The sequence below is a fragment of the Thamnophis sirtalis genome, unplaced genomic scaffold (genome assembly GCF_051295495.1).
Source record: "Thamnophis sirtalis isolate CommonGarterSnake01/CBP01778 unplaced genomic scaffold, rThaSir2_p1.2 scaffold_12, whole genome shotgun sequence".
Lineage (NCBI taxonomy): Eukaryota > Metazoa > Chordata > Lepidosauria > Squamata > Natricidae > Thamnophis > Thamnophis sirtalis.
The window spans coordinates 876,137-904,008 of record NW_028261392.1 but is presented as its reverse complement, the minus strand read 5'-3'; the positions used below and the strand labels follow the sequence as shown (position 1 = coordinate 904,008).

General features: G+C 45.9%; 1 protein-coding gene across 4 annotated transcripts in view; it reads right to left on the bottom strand.

Moving 5' to 3' along the window:
• Positions 1-9,593: 9,593 nt before the first annotated feature.
• FGFR3 (fibroblast growth factor receptor 3) overlaps positions 9,594-27,872 on the bottom strand; it is a 65,232-nt gene continuing 46,953 nt past the window's right edge. Inside the window, exons 7-17 of one of the 4 annotated variants that reach the window (XM_087726490.1) lie at positions 26,377-26,527; positions 23,918-24,105; positions 21,794-21,942; positions 21,566-21,687; positions 20,561-20,671; positions 19,136-19,326; positions 17,828-17,950; positions 14,903-14,973; positions 14,396-14,533; positions 12,572-12,677; positions 9,594-11,007 (exon numbers count right to left, since the gene is read on the bottom strand). In XM_087726490.1, coding sequence (XP_087582616.1) covers positions 10,846-11,007; positions 12,572-12,677; positions 14,396-14,533; positions 14,903-14,973; positions 17,828-17,950; positions 19,136-19,326; positions 20,561-20,671; positions 21,566-21,687; positions 21,794-21,942; positions 23,918-24,105; positions 26,377-26,527 — 1,512 coding nt within the window. In that variant the 3' untranslated portion in view covers positions 9,594-10,845. Of the gene's footprint in view, positions 11,008-12,571; positions 12,678-14,395; positions 14,534-14,902; positions 14,974-17,827; positions 17,951-19,135; positions 19,327-20,560; positions 20,672-21,565; positions 21,688-21,793; positions 21,943-23,917; positions 24,106-25,282; positions 25,428-26,376; positions 26,528-27,872 lie in introns of all 4 variants that reach the window. The other 3 variants (XM_087726491.1, XM_087726492.1, XM_087726493.1) reach the window with 3 other exon arrangements.

Sequence of the window (27,872 nt, the reverse complement as noted above, 5' to 3'; positions counted from 1 at the left end):
GTAAACTATATCGACGGCATTCCTCTGGTCCACTAATTTTGTCACTTTGTCAAAGAATGCAATAAGATTAGTCTGGCATGATCTGTTTTTGACAAACCCATGTTGGCTTTTGGCTATTACTTTGTTTGCTTCTAGGTGTTCGCTAATTCATTGCTTGATTATCTTTTCCAGAATCTTTCCTGGTATTGAGATCAGGCTGATAGGTCTGTAGTTTCCTGGATCTATTTTTTCCCCCTTTTTTGAAGATGGGAACCACATCAGCTCTTTTCCAGTCCTCTGGTGCTCCAGGATCTCTGAAAGATATCGTTCAGAGGTTCTGAGATCTCGTCTGCCAGTTCTTTCAGAACCCTGGGGTGTAATCCATCCGGTCCTGGTGATTTGAACTCATCTAGGGTAGACAGGTGCTCACTTAACATTTTCTTCCCTATTTCAATTTGTGTTCCTAATCTGATTTTTGTGGCGCTGTTTTTGATAGGTTGGACTGTTTTATCCCTTTGTGTAAAGACAGATGCAAAAAATGAGTTAAATAGTTCTGCTTTCTCCCTTTTGCTTGTCACCTTCTTGCCACTTTCTCCCAGCAATGGACCAATTGTTTCCTTGACTTTTTTCTTGTTTTTAACATGTTGGAAGAAACTTTGTTATTTTTTACTTTTGTGGCAAGCCTTTCTTCATTGTGAGCCTTAACTTTCCTCACTTCATCTTTACAGGCTTGGGCTATTTGCTGATATTTTGCCTTAGTTATGTTCCCCTCTTTCCACTTTTTATCCTTTTTTTGTCTTTCAATTTGTCAGAGAGTTCTTTATGCAGCCATGTTGGTTTCTTTTGGGAGCTGTTATTTTTCTTCTTCATTGGTATTGTGCTAGACTGGACTTTTATAATTTCATTTTTCAAAATTTCCCAAGCTTCTTGAGTTGTTTTCCCCGTGAGGATTCTCATCCATGGAATTCTTCCCAAGCTCTCTCTAAGTTTATTGAAATTAGCTCTCTTAAAGTCCAAGACTCTATTTGACTTTGTTCTACTACTTGTGTTTGCATAATGTTGAATTCCAATATTGCATGGTCACTTGCCCCCCCCCAGGGTTCCTGTGGCTTCAACACCTTTTATCATTTCCGATCCGCAGGAATTTAGAGCATCAGAACTATAATCTGTTTAACACAAATGCTATAAAGATATTTTTCATTCCAACATCCATGTCGTTTCCAAGTCAGCATTCATGCATTTCCTGCTTTTGCCTAAATTTTTCAAGTCCATACTGGAGAGATGAGGGATGTTTGGAGGTAGACATTCAACAAACGCAGAAAGAGCTCTGCTGGCTGGAGAATTCTGGGAGTTGAAGTCCACAAGTCTTAAAGTTGCCAAGTTTGGGAACCACTGGCATAAAGCAAAACACTTAACCAAATTCACTTCTACCTCTGGTTAACAAACACAAATTCCACAAAATGACAATTTATTCTGAAGATGGGGAATAACAGCATGGGAAAGGACCCACCCCACCCCACCCCCGTTTCAAGATTACTAATCAAAAGGACTGGTGGCACTAACGGTTTTGTTTAGACTTCAAAATGGGACAATGTGCTGGAGAAGAAAATGGAGAGTGGCATACTTTGTATGAAAGCACTTTTTCATATCATAGAACAGAAAAATAGGGTTGGAGGGGACTTTGGAGGTCTTCTAGTCCAAAGGTATAGAAATTCTCAGGTTTTTACTCATCCGTTTTATTTTATTTTATTGATAACAATGCCTAAACACCACAGTTCGTCTCCAATGGAGACCGTTTGCATTTTATTGTTGCTGTGTTTCCTTTAAGACATGTATGGACAGAAATGCTAGCGGTCCCCCCCCCCCCTTCCCTACTTAATTAACCTCCCATATATATGCAGGGCGTGTGTGCATGTCAGCATCTCTCTGAAGCATCTCCCTGGCAAAAGGTAACGTCAACATTACACTGGAACAGGCAAGCTCTTTCTTGCAAGGTAGAAACTGGCTACACACCCAGTTATTTTGAGGGATCAAAAAAAATAATAATAATTTTGGGATGTTGGAACAAGCCCACATTAAAAGCCCTTTGAACATTTGCTCAGTTAAAAAGTCAAATTACCCATAGGGGCTTTTGTGTGTGTGTGTGTGAAAAGTATAAAATGAATACACACAGCATACACCTTTCCTAAATATAACCCCAGAAGTGAAAAATGTTTAAAAGAAAAACACACCTACAGTGTTTTCACTTTCAACAGAGCAAAGAAGCCGTGGCAACCTGTAGGACCAGCTCCAGGCCTTCCTAAGCCAACGTTCTGTTAATACAAGCAGTTGTAACAGCAAAGGGCGGAAAATAGATCAGCACAATATAAATACAATTTACCCTCGCAGCCTCCTCCAAAACAATTCTGATCCGTTATCAACACATCTTAGAGGCAAAGAGCAGGTTTAACCTCCATGAATCTCTCTCTGAACCCTTTCTAAAGTCGCCTGATTGGTTTCAAACCCAGCCTGCGTAGACCCACGTTGAACCAAAGCTTTTGCACAACACCCATTGACACAAGCAGCTTCTAAACCAGTGATTCTCAACCTTAACAACTTGAAGATGTCTGGACTTCAACTCCCAGAATTCCCCAGCCAGCGAATGCCGAACTGAGCTACAACTAGAACTCTTCAACTAGAACTGAAGAAGCTTCTTGGATGAAAAGTGAAATGTCTTCAGGGGGAAAAAACAAAGTTTGAAAAAAGTCCCTCTGGGAGATATGCTTGACAAATTGTGCTCAAGTGATCTTGTTTTCACCATGGTCGTCTTTACAACACATCTCAATTCATTTTCTTTGCCTGGTCTTATCTCTTTCGCCCAATTTTACATCTCTACTACTACTGTTTTCACAAAGGAGTATGGACCAAGAGGTGGATGTCGAGAGTAGTGCCAGGTTTTTGTGAGTAACCTGTTCTTCAGTGGCTCTTATTTCTCCAGATTTCAAGGAATGATTGACAGCCATGGTTTTAAAACAGCATCCTTGAAGATTGCCACTTTGAGGAATGATGGACAAGTGAACCAAGAGCCAACAACATTGGCTTAGGAGTTGTGTCATTCGAATACGTTCGAATTAATGTATTTGTGTGCTTGTACATTTCGTATCAAATATTGTTCGTGCTGAAAGTATTTGCTAGCAAGGAGTCCATTAATCAACTTGGTTTTCCTGTTTTGCCAGCAGCAACTTAATATTAAAGCAAGTGAAACTGTTTTTAAGATTTTGCTTCAAAAACAAGTTATACCAATTTGATCATCGTTTAATTAAAAAATAAATGATTTATCTGTCTGGGCAAAGAACCAAATTGTTGTGTGTGTAGTAAGGATTAACTCCTTGATTTCGTAACAAGTTTGAGGAGAACATCCTGCCAGCCTGAAATACATATTTCCAATTTGTGTTGTTTCTTCAGCTTTCTCGTTGTGTGTTTCAAAACGGTGTGGTTGCCGTCTTCTCTAGCGTTGTGTCACAAAGGGCTGCTGAGAAGGTTGAAGCAGGGTATTGCCTTGATGTCTCTTTCTCTAAGGGAGATTCCAGGGGTCTTGGGGTCACCAGAGCTCAAGGCTGGCTACCATTTGACAAAGGTCACAAAACCTGCTCAACCAAATGTGATGTGTGAGCCTGTTGTGTGAACTCAATGAGGGGAACCATGGGGGAACCGAGTGTGCCTTGGCATGTGGAGATGCCAGGATGGTGACTATACCGTGTGATTGACACTTTGCCCCTTTTTAACGCGTGTGTGACAATATGTTGACATGGACTACAGAGGCCCCTGGAATGAAATGTGAACGCAAATATTTATAGATCTTTATTTCATCAGTTTCTGAACTCAGGGGGAGTTAGATTTCTATCACCTTGTTGTATTTGCGGGGGGGGGGACCCAAGTTGGGTTAATCCATAGGTGTCCAACCTTGGCAACTTTAAGACTTGTGGACTTCAACTCCCAGAATTCCCCAGCCAACAGGAACATGGCTTTTGAGGATCCCTCTACCCTCTGAAAACAGAGCATTGAGTTGGGCTGGATGTCTTCATTATCATTCAGCAATTTTTAAACTGTTTCCTTATTGGGGGGGTGGGCTTGTTAGCTACTCAGTATCACTGCAATCAGAAAGATATACAAGTTGGAATAATCACCATTTGACGACAAGTGTTTAGGGACATTTGGGGGGGGGGGCAAAACAGACCTGAGATTGTGCTTCTTGTGCCTGGTGGTGGGAGTAGATAACTGAAGGACTTGGCTTCCAACCCTTGTACCTCCAGACCCCATTATGAATGGTGAGGGATGTGTTGCTACATTAGGTACGTGTAGTTGTATTCCTGGAGCACAGGAGCTGAAACCAGGCAGCCTGACAAAAGCCCTAACATGTTTCTGTGGGTTCTGCACACACATGTACACATGTATGAATATGCCAAAGAAGCAAGAGCTTGTTGTATGTTGCTTTCTAAAAACAGATGGAGACGTGGAAGCCCTTGGTGGAAGCCAACTGTTGAAGGCGATGCTAATCTTTCCCCCCAACAGAATCTTCTGGAGGTTCTTCTGCTCCAGCTGAAGGTCAACAGGAGGGGGATGCTGTGCACTCCCCTGGCCAAGAAGAGTTGGTCCCAGAGAAGGAGGAGGCCTTTCCGACTCAACCAAGGCTGCTTGTCTTAGCAAACGGTAGGGCCTCAGTGACCTGGGAAGCTGACAGTTGGGTTACTTTTCAGACGGGAGATCTCCAGAAAATTCTACGGAGTTGGGCAAGACCAGGAATGTGGAAACGCATCCGGGATGGCGCAACGGCCAGGGTGAAAAGCCAAGCTTGTATTCCAAGTCAGTAGGAGCCAACCTTGACTTGAAAGAAACTTGTTAAAAAGTTCTGTATCTCAGAGCCATCAGTGTTTGGCAGTCCCAGAAGTCCCGATTAAACACCCTCGTTGGTTAAACCATCTCTTTCCTATGCAAAGTGAGGGAGGCTGGAGGCAAAGTGCAATTATTACAAGATAACACTTGTGGGGAAGAAAAAGCTTGACAAGAGCATTAAAGTGTGTCAGATGTAGAGATTTCAGCGCAAAATACAGAAGCACCGATGCGTTCCAGATAGCAGCAGATACAACCTCTGATGAGTTCAGGAGTTGGCACCCTTTATCCTCCAGAGACACAGCAGGAAGCCGAGAGATAACCCCAGGGCTTCATTCCTTTCCCCTTGACTTGCAGCCTGAGAGAAATTCCGAGTTTTCCTACCTGCGATTCAAGAAACCGAGGCTTTCTGGCCTCCCAAAGTTCTTACTTTGTGCTAAAATTGGGGAAGGTTTTTTCCTGGTGATGCAGAGAGGAGGATGGCTGTCTTGGGGGGCCTCCACAGACAGTATTTCTGCACACCCCAGCAAAAAAAGATCTCTCTCTTGTTTGGTGTTTTTTTAAAGCCCTCCTCTGCTCTCAAAAGGGTTGATTTGAAAAGGGGGAAAGGATTGGAAAAGGCTTAAAAGGAGGGAAGTCAGAATAACAGAGTTGGAAGGGACCTGGGAGGTCTTCTAGTCCACCCCTCGGGCAGGAGACCCTTTACCATTCCAGACAAATGGCTGTCCAACATCTTCTTAAAGACTTCCAGTGTTGGAGCATTTACAACTTCTGGAGGCAACTTCTGTTCCATTGATTGTTTTCACTGTCAGGAAATTTCTCCTGAGCTCTAAGTTGCTTCTCTCCTTGATTAGTTTCCACCAGGGATAAAATGCTATTGGTTTGGACTGGTTTGCCCAAACCGGTAGTAAAAATGCTAGCGAAGGTAAGTTGATTTCACCCCTGGTTTCCACCCATTGCTTCTTGTTCTACCCTCAGGTGCCTTGGAGAATAGCTTGACTCCCTCCTCTTTGGGGCAACCCCTGAGATATTGGAAGGCTGCTCTCCTGTCTCCCCTGGTCCTTCTCTTCATTAAACTAGACATGCCCAGTTCCTGCAACCGTTCTTCATATGTTTCAGCCTCCAGTCCCCTGATCCTCTTTGTTGCTCTTTGCTCATTTCTAGAGTCAGATTTGAAGGTTTACATCTATTTATACCAGCATTTCTCAACCTTGGCAACTTTAAACTGGATGGATTCAGTCGTGGGTTTCTACCGGTTTTACTACTGGTTGGCTCATGCGTGCACGCATACCCTCGCAGCGCTTCTGCGCGTGTGCAGAAGCTTTACTGCATGCGCAGAAAAGTCTGGGTGGGTGGGCGGAGCCTACTGACCCCACCACTACCGGTTTGGCCAAACTGGGAGCAACCCAGTTTTGGGGCTGTTGACCCCAAAATACGGTGCAGCCCCATTTAGAACGGAGTATATGGTGTGCTGTTTTTAAATCTATCTTTTCTTTCCCTGTATTTTATTTTTGGACTGATTTCTGTACTGTAAGCCGCCCGGAGTCCTACAGGATTGGGCGGCATATAAATGTTATTAAACTTGCAAACTTGCAAACCCACCTCTGGGTGGACTTCAAGTCTCAGAATTCCCCAGCCATGAAATTCGGGGGCCTTTTTGCGTCTTTGAATGGTGGCATAACAAATGCTTGTAAATCGACAACTACCTGCATTCTTTTCCAGCTTTGTACACAGGTGTTCCTTACGACCACAACTGAGTCCAAAATTTCTGTCACTAAGCAAGACAGTTAAGTAAGCTGTGCCCCATTTTATGACTGTTCTTGTCTTGGTTGTTAAGTGAATCACTGCAGTTGTTAAGTTAGTAGCACGGTTGTTAAGTGAATCTTGTTTCCTCGTTGACTTTGCTTTTCAGAAGGTGGCAAAAGGGGATTGCATGGCGCTGGGACACTGCAACCGTCATAAGGACATGCCAGTTGCCAAGCCTCTTGGCTTTTGATCCCCTGAGCCCTGGGATGCTGCAAGGGCTGTGTGGAAAAAATAGTTATAAGTCACGTTTTTCAGTGCCATTGTAACTTTGAACTGTCACTAAACAAACATCTGCCTCTACCTATAAAATCTTAAAAGATTCACTCATAAATTAAAGGCAATAAATTATGTTTAACTCTTTTTTTTATTATTTTGGGGCCAGGTAAGCAAAAACAGAATAAGTTTTTTTTTTGTTTCACATCTTCTAAAATGTTCAAAATCAGTAGAGAAGCTGTAAGGCCCCCAACAGGGAAAACGCTCCCCCAAATGCTGTGCACAATTTGCAAGCTTCTTGACTCCAACGTGGGCAAGAATAAAGGTTGAAAGAAACATTCAAGTTTCAAACCCTTTAAAAATGTGTAAGAAATTTACCTTTGTAAAATGTTTATAAATATATTATATATGAATATATAACATATTTCAGGTAATTAATGAACATAGGCTGGGAGAGCGATTTTCAAATGCTTGGAATGTACAAAACCAACAGGCATTGTAAGAAAAGAGCACATTTTTTAAAATTCCACCCCCAAAAGTACGTGTCCATAGAAATCTATCTTTAAAAAACCTTTTCGAAGCTTCATTCCTATAAAGTAACTATTTTGAAACCATCTTGTGGTATTGCAAAAATATGCTGGATATTGATCTGGAACGGTGTCATCTAATGTGTGTGAATGAACCCAACTGAGGCCAGTCTTTTCCAGTCAACCAGCCCGAAAATTCAGCTAAAGGAGCTAATTCTATTTTACTGCAAAGTTATCTTAACAGCGCACAAATTTCCCACCTGCAGTTTTCACTGCTGATCAGTTAAGGTGAGCCCTCCCAAAGTTTATTTCTTTGGGAAATAAATTGGGAGCAATTTCTAGGCAAGCAGCTCTTATTTATTACTTATTTATTGATCTATTAAATTTTTGGGCTGCCCAACTTCCCCCTAAGGTGACTCTGGGTGGCTAATAGATTATAAAAAAAGATAAATAGAAATTAAAATATTTAAACTATGCTAATTGAAAAGTTTAAAACTACACAAACTCCTTGTGGAGATTCTCAGTCATCCTGGTCAACCGGTTGTCTCAAAAGTTGCTTTTTTTTTTCCGAAGTTTGTTTTTCCTTGAAGGTGGAACTCAAGAAGCTCCTTGGAGGACAAGCAAAACACCTTCAAGGAAAAAACGAGTTCAAGGCGCCTTTTGAAAGATCCCCAAGGACACCTGTCCATTCCGTTGCAAATGCGGCTCGTCATCCTTAGTGAAATTGCTGAAATGTAGAATGGCTACAAGGCCGGTTCTTGTGTCCAACTTCCTCCTTAATCCTAGTTCCAGAACTAGAACCCTGGTCTTGCTCCGGTTTATGTATCCCTGTTTTCTACTTCCTTATTCAACGGGTACGTCTCTTGGTCCAGTGGGTCCATCACTTTGGGGATCAGCTCTGGGCCTGGTGCGTTCCACGAAGTCATCTTCAAAATCGATGCGTAGCAGAATCGCTATCGTCCGCTCACTTGTGGTGGTCCTGCAGACCTCGGAGGAGGCCCATTTCCTGGCACAGGGGAACATGGGCCTCCTTGCTTTGGGGCATCAGCCGGCCACCCTATGCCCACCCACACACCCAAATGAAAGGCTCAACCTCTTGATCCAGGGGTCTGTTTTCCTGTTTCCCCTGAGCTGCTGGGGAAAACAATGCTTTACAAAGGTGCTGACTTGCTTCCCTTTCATTTTCACAGGTGGGGTGTGGGGGGGGGGCTTTTCAATGCAAAAAAGGAATGCTGGAGAGGAAGCTGGGAAGCTCACCGCGGACATCCGTGCTTTTGTTGGTTTTTTTAGTGTGTAACAATGCCCCTCCAGAGCAACCTCTCCGACTAGAAGTTAGCAAGACGCCCAACGCACATCAACAGATGGAGTGAAAGAAAATATGGAGGAGAGCCGTAGATGGTCCCCTTGTAATGTGCAACAGGGAGGAGGGCTTTTCCACCAGTGACAGATCAGGAAGCTGAGAACTGGTTGGATTATGTCCTTTGCATTCTCCCAAGGGTCAACCGGAGGGAAAGACAAAAGGGATTTTCATGTTTTGGGACCAGCAGGAATGAAAACCAGCCTTCCGTTTCGAATGGTTACGTGAAGCCCTGGAACTGTTCTCGAGGAATCCCAAAAAAAATATCTTGCAACAACTCTTTAAAACGCTAGCAAAGTCTCTAGATAGCTTTGACCGACTTATCCCCCAAACCTAACATTTTCCCAAGGAACACGTGAGGCTCGAAGTCTATCTACAATCGTCAGAACTTTCCCTACATATATTTTGAGTTATTTTGTTTGGATCCTTTTCTCTACCGTAAAAATGCTAATGGGAACACACACATGTAGGGGAGGGGATTAATCATCTGCAGTCAACATTCGGCTCTGCCACATATTTGATATTTTTTCAACCATGAAGAACACCATTCAAAGAAGGGGGGAAAAAACCCTCTCCATCTTAATGCACAAAGGCAAAAGAGATGAAAGTTTTCTTAGCTCTCACAGAGATGGAAAAAGGATTATTTCGGCTGTCAAATGTTTGGATTTAATATGAACATATTACAGAATGCACGTCCTGATAATTGTTGCAAGTCAGGAAAAGCAATATTTTTTTTGTTTTTGTTTTATAAAGAAAAATTAGTATTAAAGCAATGTGTTGAAGGACTATGCAGCTATACATTTTTCTAAGATTTCTCAGGAATTCAGAAAAACAATCTTGAATAATCTTCCTCTATTTTTAATAAGTTAAAATCCTTAAATCTGATGAAAAAATTAAATGTATACATTAATGAACATATGTTAATATCTATAAATAATTTTACAAATATACATGTTAAAATATAATTTTTTAAAACGAAACGAGCCGACAAGATCAAAGAAGACCTTTGCCTAAATCAGTCGGCCTTACTCTGGAAGAATTCTCAACTGGAATAAATCCTTCTTCAGTCTCGCCAGCCGTGTTAATATCAAAGATATTATATACACACAAGAGCTATTTATAGGTATATGCACAATTGTAGGAAACAAAACTTTGTGATTCGTGGAAAGGCTGACTATGGGGTACCCGTAATATCTTTTTTTCTCTCTCTCTCTCTCTCTCCAAGTGTTTGATAATAGATTCCTGGGGAAAATGTATGGACCTCCGTTACAAATATATTTAAACTTTTATCTACAAAAAAACTCACCCAGAAAATAGCTAAATAAATGTAGCAAATAGCAGAATTTCGGTTTGATGCACATTACAGTTCATAGAAACCCCCTGGAAAGGTTAGCCAAAGTCACTGCTACACACTCATTAACAAATGACACACACACGCACACACCCCAACACACACACACACACAATTTCCTAGAGCTTGCAACACCTCCAGGCCTTCACGCCTCATCTTGCCTGCACACACTCACTTACCCAGCCGTTAGTGCAAGAGGCGGCATAGTTCCCACCGCGAGAAAAGGGGAGGCGGCTTTGAAAGAGGCTTAGCGCTCTCGAGAGTGATTAACTCCTCAGAATGGCTTTGAATGCGCCCTTAAGTAGAAGGTGGCGTTTCATATTTATTAAATATAAAACCAGTACTTACTTAGGATTCCCTGCAGGCAACGTGGCTACGGAGCCCTACCAGAGGGGAGGCGTGTAGGGGTTGCACAAGGGCAACGCTTCCTACATTCTTTGCACGGGAGGGGGGGTCGTTGGTTTTTTTGTCATTTTCCCACCCACTCCTAGAATTTGCAGGCACAGAAAACGGGCTCAAAGCCCCCCCCCCATCCCCTCCTTTGCCTTTTAAGGTTTCCGGGTGTTTGGCAAGAGAAATCGGAATGAAGCCCGTTCGGTGTGCCACGGCTTCACGGCCACGCACTGCCCCCCCCTCCGTGCCGTGGAGCAGAAGGAGGCGCCTTTCCTCCTGGGGAATCTCGCTCCGGAGTTCCCATCAGACATACATTCACGAATCTCGTTTTTGAGGCTCAGCCTCTGTCCTCATGTCCTGATGATGCCGTTGGCCTGCGGTTTCGGAAGGCAGGGCTCCTCGGCGAGCAGCTCGTGTGCAAATACGGAGTCATCTCCCGAGGAGCAGGCGCTGTGCGTGTCGTGGCCTTTGGGGGAGTACTGCTCGAAGGCCACGGACAGGTCGATGTATTCCTGCGGGGAGGAGAACAACGGCGTGGATATCAGCAAGGGAGCGTACACTACACGGTCCTCTTCCCAAGGACTCCTTTTATCTTCCTGGGCAAGAACTGAAACTCCACCTCCAGTGGGCAAAATCTCCTGCTCTCCACCCGCTAACGGCCAGCACTGCTTTCAAGAATCCAGCTGTGGTTTAATGTCAGCTAGGTAGGACTCAAATTAGGATTCAAAGTAGGTGGTGAAATTCAATTTTTTTTAATACCAGTTCTGTGGGCGTGGCTTGGTGGGAGTGGCTTGGTGGGAGTGGCAGGGGAAGGATACTGCAAAATAGCAATAGCAGTTAGACTTATATGCCGCTTCATAGGGCTTTCAGCCCTCTCTAAGCGGTTTACAGAGTCAGCATATCGCCCCCAACAACAATCCGGGTCCTCATTTCACCCACCTCGGAAGGATGGAAGGCTGAGTCAACCTTGAGCTGGTTGAGATTAGAACCGCCGAACTGCCGAACTAGCAGTCAGCTGAAGTAGCCTGCAGTGCTGCACTCTAACCACTGCGCCACCCCTGGCCCCATAATCTCCATTCCCTCCCCACTCGGACAGGCCAGCCAGAGGTGGCATTTGCCGGTTCTCCGAACTACTCAAAATTTCCACTGCCGGTTCTCCAGAACCTGCTAAATTTCACCCCTGGTCCAAAGGCATCATGGAGGTCCATCTGTGGCCCATGCAGAGCTGAGGCAATTATTCCATTAGCAGCCACGGTTCCTCCTAGATCACCCTCTCCAACTACTGAATCCCCCCCCTCCCTTTCATGGGCACCCATTTGGAAAATGCTCCCCTCCACCTTGGAGTGGAGACGCAGATTGTCCGGTTGTGGCATTTAGGCTGTGGGGCACCTTCTCTAGTAGATTCAGAGCCAAGGTGGCGCAGTAGTTAGAGTGCTGTACTGCAGGCCACTTCAGCTGACTGCTATCTGCAGTTCGGCGGTTCAAATCTCACCGGCTCAAGGTTGACTCAGCCTTCCATCCTTCCGAGGTGGGTGAAATGAGGACCCAGATTGTTGTTGGGGGCGATATGCTGACTCTGTAAACCGCTTAGAGAGGGCTGAAAGCCCCATGAAGCGGTATATAAGTCTAACTGCTATTGGTATTGCTATAGATTCGCTCTGGGACGTCTGAAAGATTTTGCAAATGATGCCCGATTCTTTTATGGGATTTGGGTACTTTTGCTACTGTTAGGACAGACTGTTTGGTGCCCGTAATTCTTTCCTACTGGCTGTATTTTTTAAAAATTAAAAATTCTGCCTGAGGAACCGAGAGGCGCATTAAACTGCTCCAAAGAAAGAAACTGAATGGCACGAACGGTTGCATTGGAGTGAAGCGTTCCGCTGCAGCGATGAGAATGCCCCCTCACGGCCGCAGCCTCTGCCCTTGGCTGCTCCCTCCAGCTCTCCATGCTCTTAGAACGGTTGCAAAGCTCAGAAATGCTCGAGGGTCTACGCTCCATGGACGGGGGGGGGGCAGGGGAGGGGGGCTGGGCCCAGCACAAGAGCTGTCCGGGCTGAGGAAGCAGGAGATACTCACGTCCGTGGAGGTCACAGTCAGCACCCGGTCCAGGTCTTCGACCAGCTGCTTAAAGGTTGGCCGCTGAGAAGGCACCGCATGCCAGCACTCACGCATGATCATGTACCTGGGGAAGAGGAGGGGCTGATCAGCACTGCTGAGGAAGGGGCCCTGGAGAGCCCCCAAGGTCCCCCTCAGCACAGCAAGACTTTGGTCGGCTGCCCAGGGTCTCTACACACGGCAAAAACAATCCCAAAGGGCCCCGATCCTCTAAGACAGTGTTTCTCAACCTTGGCAACTTGAAGATGTCTGGACTTTAACTCCCAGAATTCCCCAGCCAGCATTCCCCAACCATTCGCTGGCTGGGGAATTCTGGGCGTTGAAGTACGGACATCTTCAAGTTGCCAAGGTTGAGAAACACTGCTCTAAGAGACCCACGCAAGAATAGGTTTTAGATTTATAACCCTCATGGATGGCAGGAAAGTCCAAGGGAGCCTCCATGTTGGTCCCTCTCCTTGTTTTTCCTCACGACAGTCACCCTGTGAGGTGGGCTGGACTGAGAGAGAGGGAGAGAAGGAGGGAGGGAGACAGAGAAGGAGGGAGGGAGAGGGGGAGAGGGGGAGGGAAAAGGAGGGAGAGAGAAGGAAAAAGGGAGAGAGGGAAGGAGAGATAGAGAGAGGAAAAAGAGAAGGAAAGGGAGAGAGGGAGGGAAAAGGAGAGAGAAGGAGAGGGAGTGAGGGAGAGAGGGCAAGGGAGAAAGAGAGGAAAGAGAGAAGGGAGAGAGAGAGAAGGAGAGAGGGAGAGAGAAGGAAAGAGGGGGAGAGGGAAAAGGAGGGAGAGAGGAAAAGGGAGAGAGGAAAAAGGGAGAGGGAGAAGGAGATAGAGAGAGAGGAAAAAGAAGGAAAGAGGGAGAAAGGGAGGGAAAAGGAGAGAGGGAGAGAGGGAGAGAGGGGGAAAGGGAGACAGAAGGAAAGAAGGAGAGGGAAGGAGAGAGAGAAAAAGAGGAGAGGGGTAAAGGAGAGAGAGGAGGGGAAAGGAGAGAGGGAGAGGGAGAGAAAGAGAGGGAGAAAGAGTGGGTGAAGGTGAATCGGAGTCTCCTTACTCTCCCCCATTCTTCCGCAGAGCCCCTGGGGCTGAGAAGGAGGGATTGGAGCTGATCAAGAGGATCTTCCAGAAAGGGCCCTAACTCCGCAACTGTTGAAGCCCCCGGAGGGAAGCTACGGCCATGGCTGGCCTGAAGGAGGGCCTTGGCCACGGCTGAGGGAAGCCCACGGAAGGGCCGCCCAAGAGGCTCCATGCTTCTCCACAGAATCTCTGGTGGGCCCACAGGCTGCCGGGAAACTTGACGGGAGCCTTTAGGCAGCTTTAACGGGCTGCGTCCTCATCTGGCTGCAGAGGCGGAACAGAAGGAGGAGCCCACTTGGGATAAAACGGAGCTCGGGTCAGGCTGTCTTGGAGACCAGTTCTCCCCTGGCACAAAGCATCCAAAGACCCTTCTGGTGATCAGAAGACTCTGGATTGAGTTTTGGGTGGCTATAGAGAAGGGAGGGAGGGAGGGGAGAGGAGGGAGAGGGTCGAGGGAGGAGAGAAGGTAGGATGAAAGGAGGGGGGGAGGAAGGAAGGAAGAAGAGAAAGAAAGGAAGGAAGGAAGGAAGGAAGGAAGGAAGAAAGAAAGAAGGAAGGAAAGAAGGAAGGAAGGAAGGAAGGAAGAAAGAAAGAAAGAAAGAAATTATGAACAGAAAGAAATTATGAACAAAAAATACGGGGGTGAAGGGACTGAATTAACAAGAATCCATTCTGACAGGTGGAAAGAAAATGTAGGATATTCTCAGGTGGAAAACTTACAAATCTGGGGTACAGTTGGCGGGCTTGTCCATTCGGTGGCCTTCCTTTAACAGCTTGAAGAGTTCCTCCACCGGGATTCCTGGATAGGGAGACCCTCCCAAAGTGAAGATCTCCCACAGCAGCACCCCAAAGGACCACCTGGAAGCACCAACGTTGAAAAATCCAGTGAATTTTTTTGGGGGGGGGGAGGAAAGAGAAGAAATCAAGAAGTATCCCACCCTCTCCCGCAAAGCCATGCAAAGGTCACCAATAGTTTGATGAACTTCCTGAATCATATTTTTTTTAAAAAAACCCAAAGACTGGCCAATCCGTTGATGCGGCTGACCAGCAGCTCAAGAGATGCGGCTCCTCTCTTTGACCTCTGGGGAAGCCTCCAGGAAGAGCAAGGAATGGAACCACCCCCTTCATTCATGGATTTCGGGATCTCTTCTCTGCATGGCATCACAACGCTTGCCCCGAATGGGTGTTTTGTTCCTTGTTTATTTGAAAAGTGCGGGCATTACTTACACATCACTCTGATGGGTGTAGACACGGTCGAACAAGGCTTCGGGAGCCATCCATTTCACCGGCAGACGGCCCTGTCATCGGGAACAGGAAAGCAGAAGATGATCCATCAATAATTCCTGTGTCTTACTCCTATCACGCCTTCTGGCCCCCTCTGCTACAAGCGAGTCCAAATAATGTTTAATCCATGGGAGTCCAAACTTGGTGGGGAATTCTGGAAGTTGAAGTCCACAAGTCTTAAAAGTTCCCAAGTTTGGATACCCCTGGTTTAATCAAACCTAATCCCAATTCATCTAATCATTGTGAAGACTTGTGTGCTACGCTGATCAATCTACTTGACCCACCATCCACAGTTAATGCATTTGGTGCCACTTTCTTCCAATGAAGGAGGATATTGTAGCCCAGGGTTGAAATGAAGGCTCACGTTGATGGTTCCTGAGCCTGGCTGTTTCCTTGTAGATGTTTCATTATCTAGTTTGCCCCAAAGGTGTTTTGCTTCTCATCCAACTGAAGAAGCTTCTTGAATGAGAAGGAAAATGTCCTCAAGGGAAAACAAAATCAAGATAGAAAGTTGGAGGGGGGTGGAAGAAAGAGGTGTATGGAGAGTGGAAGAGGTATATTGGGTTTCTATTTTTTGGGGTATTGTTGACAAGAGGAATTGCTGCAATTATTGATTAATGTTGTATGGCCTTGGCTATGCACAGTATATATGTGAGTGTATGAAAATGAAAAAATGGAAAATAAAAAACATTATCTATAAAAAAAGGAAAAACAAAATCCAGTTGCCTTTTGAAAAAGCATCTTTGGGACAACCATGACCTGGATGACTGAGAATCTCCACAGACAAATATCCACTGTAATTTTTCAAGTATAAGATGCTCTGAAGTATAAGACGCATCTAGATTTTGGGGAGGAAAATGAGAAAAGTATCTGCCTCCCATCAATTTGCCTCCTTGCAACAAACAATACAGACAATATACGCTGTTTATAGTGTTATATTTTGGACTATACTTGTACAGATGCTGTTAAAATTGATGTGCTTTCTGGAAGTATACGTTATTCTCTGCTGTTTAAAAGAAGAGCACTTTTTAAAACAATAGCACTGGGCCTCTTCAGATCAAGCATTTATTTTTAAAAGCTTCTTCGTTTTGTTGTCTAGAATAATAATAAAGCAGTCCTTAAAAATAAGTCTAATAATGTGAACCTTCTATAGGCATTTATAGTTGTTGATTTACCTCCTTGCAGCAAACAGCAAACAGCCTGATTAGCACAAGGAAAAAAAAAATCTGCCTCCCAGCAATTTGCAGAGCAAACAGCAAGTTTCACTTTCAATTTCCTCCGATCATCAGCTGTTGCAGGATGGAGGGATTGCTATAGCTTGCAAGCCGCCCCCCCCCCCTTCGCTGCAAAGAGGTAAATTGCTGGGAGGCAGAGGCCAAAGGGTTGGGGCCGGTGGGTGGGTGGGTGGGGCTACATTCAGTGTATAAGATGCACCCAAATTTTCACCCTCTTTTAGTGCGTCTTATACTCCGAAAAATACGGTAGTTTGGACAATGAAAGGCCTACAAGAAAACACTCCTCACAACCTTCTCCCTCGTAAAATAAACCCAAGACTGGTTGCAAGATCAACTGAGCCATCTTCTTCCTATCTGTCTCTCTTCTGCCCTGTCCTCTTAGCAAACTCCAAATCTTTTACGTGTCCCTAACATCTGCACCATCCTGGCTTTATTTGACAAATAAGGTAAGATCTGGAGACAAAAATCAGTTGACTGCAATCAGAGAAAGTATTGTAAGCATTGACATGTATGTATGTATGTATGTATGTATGTATGTATGTATGTATGTATGTATTTCTATGTATGTATATAAAATTCTTCTTTCAACTTTCAACTTTAATAAGATTTGTATGCCGCCCACTCCCTTGGGACTCTGGGCGGCTCACAGCAAAAGTAAAACATTTAAAAATTTTAAAATTTTAAAAATACGATTATTAAAATTAGTACATCATCCATTCAATCAGGTGGGGCTGGATATTAATCAACAGCTTCTTGTAGGAAGATGGATTTACTGGGCAGAGCAGGAATATTCTCTGGCCTCCTGGATCCAGATGGAAATGCTGACACATCATGAGATCTCCTGCCTAGGGTTGACTCAGCCTTCCATCCTTCCGAGGTGGGTAAAATGAGGGCCCAGATTGTTGTTGGGGGCGATATGCTGACTCTGTAAACCGCTTAGAGAGGGCTATAAAAACACTATGGAGTGGTATATAAATCTAAGTGCTATTGCTCTTCCTTCCTTCCTTCCTTCCTTCCTTCCTTCCTTCCTTCCTTCCTTCCTTCCTTCCTTCCTCCCTCCCTCCCTCCCTCCCTTCCTTCCTCCCTTCCCTCCTTCCTCCCTTCTTTCCTCCTTCCCTCAGCCTTCCATCCTTCCGAGGTGGGTAAAATGAGGACCCGGATTGTTGTTGGGGACAAATATGCTGACTCTGTAAACCGCTTAGAGAGGGCTGGAAGCCCTAGGAAGCGGTATATAAGTCTAACTGCTATTGCTATTGCTATAGGGTGAAAACCCAAGTACATTTCACCAACAATCTGGTAATCTACCTAATCTCACACAAACTTTTAACAAATCTACAATAAAAGGAAACAAGATGAATATTCCATAATGATTAGAAAGACTTTCACCTCATTAAGTCCTAGTTAGTATTACTTCAGAGATGTTTGATCAATGAATAATTTGTTTATTGAATAATTAAAATAAATAAAAACTATTTTGGAGCTCTCCGATTTACCCTCCCTTGATGGGGGGGGGCTCTCCGTTTTGGCTGGGGATTCTGGGAGTCCCCATTTCAGCACATCTGGATGGACAATGACCAGAATTCTCCCCCCACACACACACAAACTTTTTTTTTAAAGGAAATTGTCCACTTACATTAGTTGTTTTTTTGTAATAGTCGATGTTATGGACGTCTCTGGCTAGGCCAAAGTCCGCTATCTTCATCACGTGGTCTTCCGTGACCAGAACATTTCTGGCAGCCAGGTCCCGGTGAATACACTGCAAAGAAATAGTTTGTAAATCATGCACGGATTAAAATGTTGTTTAAAAAAGTTATATCGGATACTCGGATCAATAAACAGCTATATTCTTCATTACAAATCCAAAAAAGAAATCTTTTCAAACTCCTTGTACTTTGGAGTATAAATTGGCTTCAGCAACACCGAGACTTTCAATTGAGTAGCAGCTCTTTGTATTTTGTTTGTAACTCTGTGAAGTCCTCTGCTTACAAGAGTTCATTTAGTAACGGTTCAAAGTTACAGACAGCACTGGAAAAAGTCACCTTTCAGATGAGATCATTGCAGCATCCCCCATTGTCACGTAATCAAAATTCAGACGCTTGGCAACTGACCCGTATTTATGACGGTCGCAGTGTCCCAGGGTCACGTGATCCCCTTTTGCGACCTTCTGACAAGCAAAGTCAGTGGGGAAGCCAGATTCGCTTAACAACGGGGTTACAAACTTAACAACTGCTGAGAGTCACTTAACAAGCGTGGCAAGAAGAGTTGGGAAAAAATGAGGCACAATTCAGTTAGCAACCGTCTCCCTTAGCAACATAAACTTTGAGTTCCATTGTGGTTGTAAGACGAGGACTAACAATTTCTTTTGTTTTGTTGGAGATGCATTAAAAAAAAAACCCTCTGAATCTTCCTTGTTCCATCTGATTTGATCTCCGAATTACTGGATTTTCCAGGCAGGAATAACATCTTATTAGGCCATAAGATTTATAGGGAAGTCCCTCAATGTTAAAGATGTTATTGTTATGTTATGTTCCAAAACTCTGGAATTTGACTGTCTTTGAGGACTTATGGTTATGCTGAGACTGGGGCATTGCAATTATTTTGAGAAAATAGGAGACGGATAATGGTTGTTGTTGTTTTAAAAAAAGGCAATTTTCCCCAATAAATAGAAAATGAAGCAATGTGTTTCCCGTTGACCCAGATTTCACCATATTTTACAATAGAGCAATTTCATCATTGTTCTATTTAACAATAAAGGGCCTTATTTTTCTGTACAGCTTTGTGAAATATAAGCAACATATTTAAATCCTTAGTCGTTTCTTTTCAGCTTCCTTCTTTCTTTTCTGTTTATATTTTTCTTATAATTAGTAGTTTTCCGCTTTTTCATTGTTGTGGATTTTTAAAAATTCAGTTGCCTACTTTCCCCAAACGCTTCGCTACTCACCTTTTGAGAGGCCAGGTACTCCATCCCTCGGGCCACCTGGTAGGCGCAGGAGACTAAGTCCTTAAAGGCCAGCTGTTCCTCAGGCATCTTGCAGGTATCAAAGGAATAATCCATGCCGGGTAGGCGACGAGCTCTCAGGTATTCCCTTAGATTCCCCTTGGAGGCATATTCCACAAGGACGTAGAGAGGACCTGAAGGAAACAGCCCATTCTTGTTTGACGTTGCCCTCCCATTTCCCTCTTAACTTTCCTGGCAGCTTCCTACTCACTTTAGGACTGTCTTGTCCTTTCGTTCGGGTTCTAGAAGAGAGGGGCTTCAGTTCCACCCCATCTTGGGAGGAAGAGGAGCTGCACCCTAACACTTTAGCAAGGTGACATGGGTTGGGTGGAGATGGAGATGGTTCAAATTACAGGCATCAAGGATCAAGCTGGAAGACTCCCTCGTCTTCCAGCCACTCATCAGAAAGGAAGCCCAATGCCCACACCGTGGCAGGAACTTCTAAGCCAATGAAGGTTCACTGAGTAACCCAAGGCCTACTCTTCATGGTTGCCCCGAGGAGGTCTTCTTTGAAGGGCCAGCAGAGATGCCTTCCTGAACACCCACTCAGCTTCCAATTCAGAGAGGGGAAAGTCTGAGCTCATGTGGGAACTCCCACCCGTAGAGCTCTACCTGTGAGGTTTTCCCCATGCAGGTGTTTCTCCAGATGAGAGTGACTTTGAAGAGGCAGAATTCGCCTTGTTGGAGGACCTCAACGGGAGAAAGCAAAAAGCAAGGACACCGGGGGATATGAAGAGGTGCAAAGAGGCCCAGACTGAGCAGATACTTGACTAACTTTAGAATAGAATAAAATAAGAGTTGGAAGGGACCTTGGAGGTCTTCTAGTCCAGCCCCTTGCTCAACAGGAAACCCTATACTGCTTCAGACAAATGGCTATCCAACATCTTCTTAAAAACTTGCAGTATTGGAGCATTCACAACTTCTGGAGGCAACTTCTGTTCCACTGATTAATTGTCCTCACTGTCAGGAAATTTCTCCTCAGTTCTAAGTTGCTTCTCTCCTTGATTAGTTTCCACCCATTGCTTCTTCTTCTACCCTCAGGTGCTTTGGGGAATAGCTTGACTCCCTCTTCTTTGTGGAGATATTGGAAGACTCCTATCATGTCTCCCCTAGTCCTTCTTTCTATTAAACTAGACATCCCCAGTTCCTGCAACCGTTCTTCCTATGTTTTAGCCTCCAGTCCCCTCATCATCTTTGTTGCTCTTCTCTGCACTCTTTCTAGAGTCTCCACGTCTTTTCTACATCGTGGTGACCAAAACTGGATGCCGTATTCCAAGTAGGGCCTTATTACCAAGGCCTTATAAAGTGGTATCGACCCTTCACTTCTCTTTACCCAAAGCCCCACAGCCGCCTGTTTTAGGAACGTACCGTCCTGCGTGCAGGCCCCCAGGAGATTAATAATATTTTTGTGCTTCCCGATCATCTTCATCATTTCCATTTCTGAGACCAGGTCAGACAGATCTTTGTCCGTGGCGTCATCTGCAGAAGAGAGGAGAAAGGCAGCCATGAGGGGAAAGCATTCCTGCCCTGTTCCACCCTGATAGTTTAGTTTGAAGGTCAACCAGATCCCCACGCTTGGCCATCATTCTGCCCTATTCCTGGTTTTAGGGATCAGGGATTCTTCCCTCCACCTTCCCTCCAATTCTGGACAACACAGGGTGTTTTCAAACACAGACGTCTGATATTTTGCTGGTTTCTGGTTCCCGTCCAGCAATAGCAATAGCAGTAGACTTATATACCGCTTCATAGGCCTTTCAGCCCTCTCTAAGCGGTTTACAGAGAGTCAGCATATCGCCCCCAACAATCTGGGTCCTCATTTTACCCACCTCGGAAGGATGGAAGGCTGAGTCAACCCTGAGCCGGTGGGATTTGAACCGCTGAACTGCTGATCTAGCAGTAGCCTGCAGTGCTGCATTTAACCACTGCGCCACCTTGGCTCTGACCAGGTCAAGGGACCCATCCGGAAGTTCTCCAGAAGTGAGGCCCTTTCTGCTTCAGAGATGGAGTGGGAAAAGAGCTCCAACTTTCCCGGAATGGCATTTCTAAGCCAACCTTCCCCCCCCCCCCCCTTAGAATGGGAAGAGAGGCCGTTGAAGAACTGAGAGGTGGAACTGTCCTTGACTTACGAGCACAATTGAGCCCACCACTTCTGTTGCTAAGCAAGACAGTAGTTATCTGATTTGTGCCCCCATTTTATGGCTTTTATTGACACTGCAGTTATGTGGTCATTAGTTGAATCGTGTGACTTCGCTTGTTGGGAACCAGTTGGGAAGGACACAAAGGGGATCACATGACCCCAACCAGGATGAGAAGTCAGAGGTGCCAAGAGGCTCATGAAAGCACCCCAGTCCTTGCATCTCAGGCCTTCGTTACCTTTCAGCATCTTGACGGCTACAGTCACAGGCTGGCTTGGTTTCTCCTTGTCGATGCCCATGGCTTCAGCCATCACCACTTGACCGAAGCAGCCTTCGCCCAGCGGCTTCCCCAGAGTCAAGCTGAAAGGCAAACCAGCCAGAAGGTGAGCGTGGAGCAGGCTGAGATAGCGGAAGAACGAGGAAGCCGCCACCTCAAAGAAGCCACGCCCCAATCCGGCTTCCTCACCGAGATCTCGCCAATTCCCATTTGGGATCTGCCGGGAGCTCCAACTCGGAGACGTTGGCCAGCATGGCGCCCTCGCTGGAGGAGAGGCGGGTGATCCTCACCAGAGGCGTGTTGGAGTTCATGGATGAGTTGGACTCCAGGGACACCTGCTTGGGTAGAGCAAAGGAGCGGTTACTGGCAACAGCCTCTCGCGGGGGGGGGGGCAGCCCAAGTGGCCGGGGGGGGGGGAGAGCCTCCGTGAGCCCCAGGGTGATTCCAAAGATAGATTGGAAACCTTGATGGGAAGCCACTCAGGGCCTCCTCCAAGACCCTGGCTTTCCAAAAAGACTTTGGGGTTGAATCAGTTTCATTCCTGGGAATCTATTCTGATGTGGGTAGCACATATCTATCTATCTATTCTATATCTACATATCTATCTATGTATTTAGTGTCACGACCCCTGGTATGCCCCAATTATGGGAGGAAGCCTATTGCTTCCTTTCTCTGTCTATCGGCTCGTCACAAGAGGCCATCCAGACAGAAAGCCAATATTTTTACTGTTGCCTTTGTTACATTTGTGTTGTATTTGTCTCCCTTTATTTATTTATCAGCACAAATACAACATATCTATCTATCTATCTATCTATCTATCTATCTATCTATCTATCTATCTATCTCTCATCTATCTATCTATCTATCTATCTATCTATCTCTCATCTATCTATCTCTCATCTATCTATCTATCTATCTATCTATCTATCTATCTATCTATCTATCTATCATCTATCTATCTATCTATCTATCTATCTATCTATCTATCTATCTATCTATCTATCTATCATCTATCATCTATCCACCTACCTACTTACTTACCTACCTACCTACCAGTGGTGGGTTTCAAAAAATTTTGGAACCTCTTCTGTAGGTGTGGCCTGCTTTCCGGGTCCACTGGTGGAACCTCTTCTAACCGGTTCGGTAGATTTGACGAAACGGTTCTACCGAACAGGTGCGAACTGGTAGGAACCCACCTCTGCTACTTACCTACCTACCTACCTTGCCTGCTCCTGGAAAACAGTCTCTGGAATTTAACTTGGTTGCAGTATAGAGCAGTAGTACTATAACCCTTCCTGTGATCTTCAGGCAGCCTTGAACCATGTTGGTTTATATTTGGCATGGAGAAACAGCAGCTTTCTTTCTATCTCTCTGTGTGTGTCTCTGTCTCTCTCTTTCTAGCTTGCTCGCTATCACGCTTTCTTTCTTTCTTTCTCTCTGTCTGTCTGTGTGTGTGTTTCTTGCTTGCTCTCTCTCTCTCTCTCTTTCTTCTTTCTTTGTCTCTCTCTGTCTCTCTGTCTGTCTCTTTCTTGCTTGCTATCTCTCTTTCTTTCTTCCTTCCTTCTTTCTCTCTCCCTCTCTCTCTGTGTCTCTCTGTCTCTGTCTCTCTTTCTTGCTTGCTCTCTCTCTTGCCTCCTTTCTGTTTCTCTCTCTGTGTCTGTCTCTCTCCCTTCCTTCCTTCCTTCCTTCCTTCCTTCCTTCCTTCCTTCCTTCCTTTCTTTCTCTCTCTCTCTGTCTGTATCTCTCCCTCTTTCTTCCTTCTTTCTTTCTCTCCCTCTTTCTCTCTCTGTCTCTCTGTCACTGTCTCTCTCTTCCTTGCTTGCTCTCTCTCTCTCTCTTTCTTGCCTCCTTTATGTGGACTTCAATTCCCAGAATTCCTGAGCCAGCAGACAACAAGCGTTAGGACCCCAGAAACAGCAAAGCTAAAATAAATCCATATTCTCCATAAAACGAAGCTTTATGGTAATCCCAGAGGTGGTATTTAGCAGGTTCTGACCAGTTCTGGAGAATCGGTAGTGGAAATTTTGAGTAGTTTGGAGAACTGGTAAATACCGCCTCTGGCTGGCCCCGCCCCCATCTATTCTCTGCCTCCCGGGTCCCAGCTGATCGGGAGGGAAAGGGGATTTTGCGGTATCCTTCCCCTGCCACACCCCACCAAGCCACACCCACAGAACCAGTAGTAAAAATATTTGAATCCTGCCCCTGAGTAACCCGCTTAAATCCTTCTCTAACGTCTAAACAGCCAGGAGGAGGCAGGGTGGGGGGGCATAAGGAATAGAGGGGAACAGAGATCTTGTATCTACTTTCTGTTACCTGTCTCTTGAGGGGGAACTTGGAGACTTTCTGGACTGCGGAGGCGTTCATGGCTTTTTTAGCCGGCCTTTTAATTTTATAAATCATCACCATCACAGCCACCAGGATGGAAAGCGCGAAGGCGATCCCGTAGCTGAGGATGCCTGCGTAAAACGAGCTGGAATCCTTTCTTGCAACCCGTTTTTCTGCTGCAGGAGGAGAGAGAGGCACACTTTAGGAAGCAGAATAATGGCAGCCTAACCATATTCGTTTCAGCACAGATCATCCCCAATCTAAAACACACAATTGCAAAAAAAAAAATGCACGAAACGGCTGCCATCTCCAGATTCCGTTAAATTTGGGGAAGAACCCTGGTGCAAAAGGGTTTTCAACAAATGAGACATGAAGGTCTCTTTCCTGAAAATCGGATAGCTTTCTCCGCCAGATCCTTTATTTAGGAGCAGCCGTTTAAATACCGAAACAACACACGTGTTGACACCCAAGTGTCATTAACACGCACAGCAACGCCAAACAAACGTGTGTTAAAAGAGCAGTGCTGGAGTGCAAAATTTCAGTTCGTGTTGCAGCACTAAGCGAGGAAAGGCTTGGCGTTCCTGGGATGAGCTGGCAGCCAACGGGCTTTGTGGAGTTGGGGCCGAGAGTGGCATTGTTTCATTTGGGATTGTGTGATTCATTGGCGCAAAGGGTGAAAGTTCCTCCCCGCCAAGAGACACCCCCAGGCAGAAGGAGGGGTGTGGGTGTGGGTGGGGGGGTGAGCCAGCAGGCCCTTCGTCAGGTCGACCTTGTGAGAAATCAACCACGGACGCTGAGAGCCACAAGTGACTCACAAGCTTCCCAGAAGGCGGATTGTGTTTTCCAAATTAAATGAGGGTGCAATTCAGCCAGTGAAAGTTGGAATCCAGTCACAGGAAACCACTCCACAGACTGAGCATGGAAACGCCTTCAGAAACGCCCCAGCTTGTAAGTGGTGTGAAACAAAGGCTTTCGGACTTCTCGGAGGCCCCCAGGAGGGGCCCAAAAGTCACAAGGGCCTTTGCAGCGGTTCAGCTGAATCCAGGCAGCCTCCCTCTTCTCACACACTTGTGGCTGTCTAAACGTCAGTGCTGCACCCACAACAGTTCCGAAAAGGGGCACCACCAGGGCTCCCCAGCTGGAGAAAGGCTAATAGTTCAGACTTACTCCAGAATAGAAATGTGCTATTTTATAGGCAGTTGCATGGAATGAAATGTGTTTTTGGTCACTGAAGATGATCGTTTTGTCCTGAAACGCAAGACGCATCTCCCGCTCAGGAGCTGCACCTTGGCACAAGAGGGCTCTCTGCCCTTTTAAGAGGCAAAAGGGGGAAAGGAGACCAAGCAGAAATACCTGGTAATACCGTCAGCCAAGCAGAGTGATGTGAATAACCAATAGAATTCCCCGCCAGGCAAGTATATTCCCCAGCGTCTTCAAAAGTAACATTGTGCAAGGAGAGAATTTCTAGCTCTTTATCCGTTTTGTTAACACCTGCTGTCTACGGAGGAAAGAACAAAAGAACAAAAAAAAAAAAAAACAGAGATAGGAAGGAGGGAAGGAAGAAGGAGAACAGGATAAGCAAAATTCCCAGAAAAGATCACCCAGACAAATTTCCAAAGCAGAGGGCGACCGGAAGGGCCTCCGGGGCCTCTCCGGCTCCCCTTCCACAACCAGGGGTGGCTTCCAAAGCTCCCTTCACCAGCCTCTTGACTCTGTCCCACGAAGGATACATGCGGGCCAAAGCCTCCAAGCGAAAAATCCCCTTCACAATATGACTGTCTCCGGGGGGAGGGCGAGGAGGGGGACGGAGGGGCCGAGAAGAGGGAGAGAAGCAGCCGAGGCAAGCAGGGGGGGACCCAAGGCCACTGGGCAAACGGGGGCTTCTTCACCAGAGAAAAGCTTTCCCTTTTTTCATTTGCAGAATTCGCCCAGAGATTGTCCGTTCTCACCACCCACCCCTCCATCCAGAAAACCCCGGCTTCTCTTAGATCTCTTAGGAAGCTTTCAGTACATTCCCTGGGCCGGGTTTTTTTTTGTGGGGGGCCGGGAGAAGCCTGTGAAAATGAGGAAGGCCTTTGAATGGCCTGGCCTTGGTTGCAAAGGACCCAACGGGGGTGCCTGGCCATCGTGAGAAGAGGCGGCGGAGAACTTGACCAGGTGAAGAGCCGGTTAATCACGCAACCAGGAGGGGGAGGAGTTTCAAAGACAGTCATGAATGTGGGGATTTTTCTGAGCGAATGATTCATAAAAGCGTTTCGGTTATTCTGAGCGTGAGGGAGAAGGAAAGGCAAAGCCGTCATCTCAGAGACGTAGAGGAAGGGGAGTGGGTGGGGGAGAAGCACCCCAGGAGGACCCAGAGATGAGGAAGGACGAGCAGTTGGAAGCCTTTTATTCCCCGGTCTGGTTCGTGCAGCTGCGAAGCCTCTGGGACAGAGTGGAGGAATTACCTGCTTCTGGTTTGTGAATGTGGAGCCAAAATGATTTTTCGGCTCTGCCTATGAAATTGTTGGCTCTACAAAGATATTCGCCTTCGTCTTGTTGGGTCACATTGAATAGATTTAGGTTAACATCGGCTTCAGCGTTTTTACTGACGCAAGACTGTAGGACAGACAAACACTTGAACTTCAGTAACCCAACAATCTCTCTCCGTCACACGTCAGGCAGGCAGGCAGGCAGGCAGGCAGGCAAGGGCTGGCTAGCTTCTCCCTCCGCCTGGCCTCACTCTTTGGAAGAACTTCCGTGTTGGAAGAGGACGGCTCCTTCTCTTGGGGCAGGAGTCCACCTTGAAGCCCTATCTCTCTCTCTCTCTGTCTCTCTCTTTCTCTGTCTCTCTCTTTCTCTCTTTCTCTCCCTCTGTCTCTCTGTCTCTCTCTTTCTCTCTCTCTGTCTCTCTGTCTCTCTCTTTCTCTCTCTCTCTGTCTCTCTCTCTCTGTCTCTCTCTCTCTCTTTCTCTCTCTCTCTCTCTGTCTCTCTCTCTCTGTCTCTCTGTCTCTCTGTCTCTCTCTCTGTCTCTCTCTTTCTCTCTCTCTCTCTCTCTGTCTCTCTCTCTGTCTCTGTCTCTCTCTCGGGAGACGGTGGTTGGGTCCCCTGCTTGGACCCATCCAGGAGGAAAGGCCCACCTTCTCTCCATGCCAGGGGGGTCTCACTGCCCCAGGGATTTTACTCCTAAGAAAATTCCCCCCAACTGGAATCTGCCTTTTGATCTCTTGGGTCCAATTTCTTTTTTTTCAAATCCTGCGCTCTACCACAAGGGAGAACTGGTCTTGATGCTCTTCTTTGAGGGGTCTTATTAGACATCCGAAGGGGGATAGCCTAACCCCCCGCCCTCCAACTTCTCTTTCCAAGGCTTAGCAGGCCAACCCGACTCTCCAATCTCCTTCCACAGCCGTCCATGCCTACCCTTATCTTACCCTCCACTGTCGTTCTCCCCACGTCACTGATCAATTCTTAGGCTGCAATCTACAGGCATTTACTGCATGATCTATTAAAGCAGTTAGTGGCCTAAAGAACGAGCAACACTTTATTCTTGCAAAATTTATTCTTGATAAAGTAACAGGGATAGAATTCAAGGTGCTGACAGAATCAATGGCCTGTTCAGGAGCTTCTTAAAGCATCAATGCCAGGCAATCTACATGAAATGATCAACAAATCATCCTTTCCCCCCCCCCCTTTTTTTGAAGATCTGAAGGACATTCTGTATTCTCCAATGTCCGCAATTTCTCTATTCAAAGATCAATTCATCCAAGGACCAATGACAGAAGCTAGCAAGGCAGCGCATGGCTTTGCTAAGGAGCTACAGCCAGTGTTTTTTTCAAAAGCCGCCTCATCTGGCTGCTTGTGTGAAATCTGGTCGTGAAAAATGAAGATGGGGAGGCTAAAGTATTGGGAAACAATACTTTAGCCTCCCCATCTTCATTTTTCACGACCAGATTTCACACGAGTA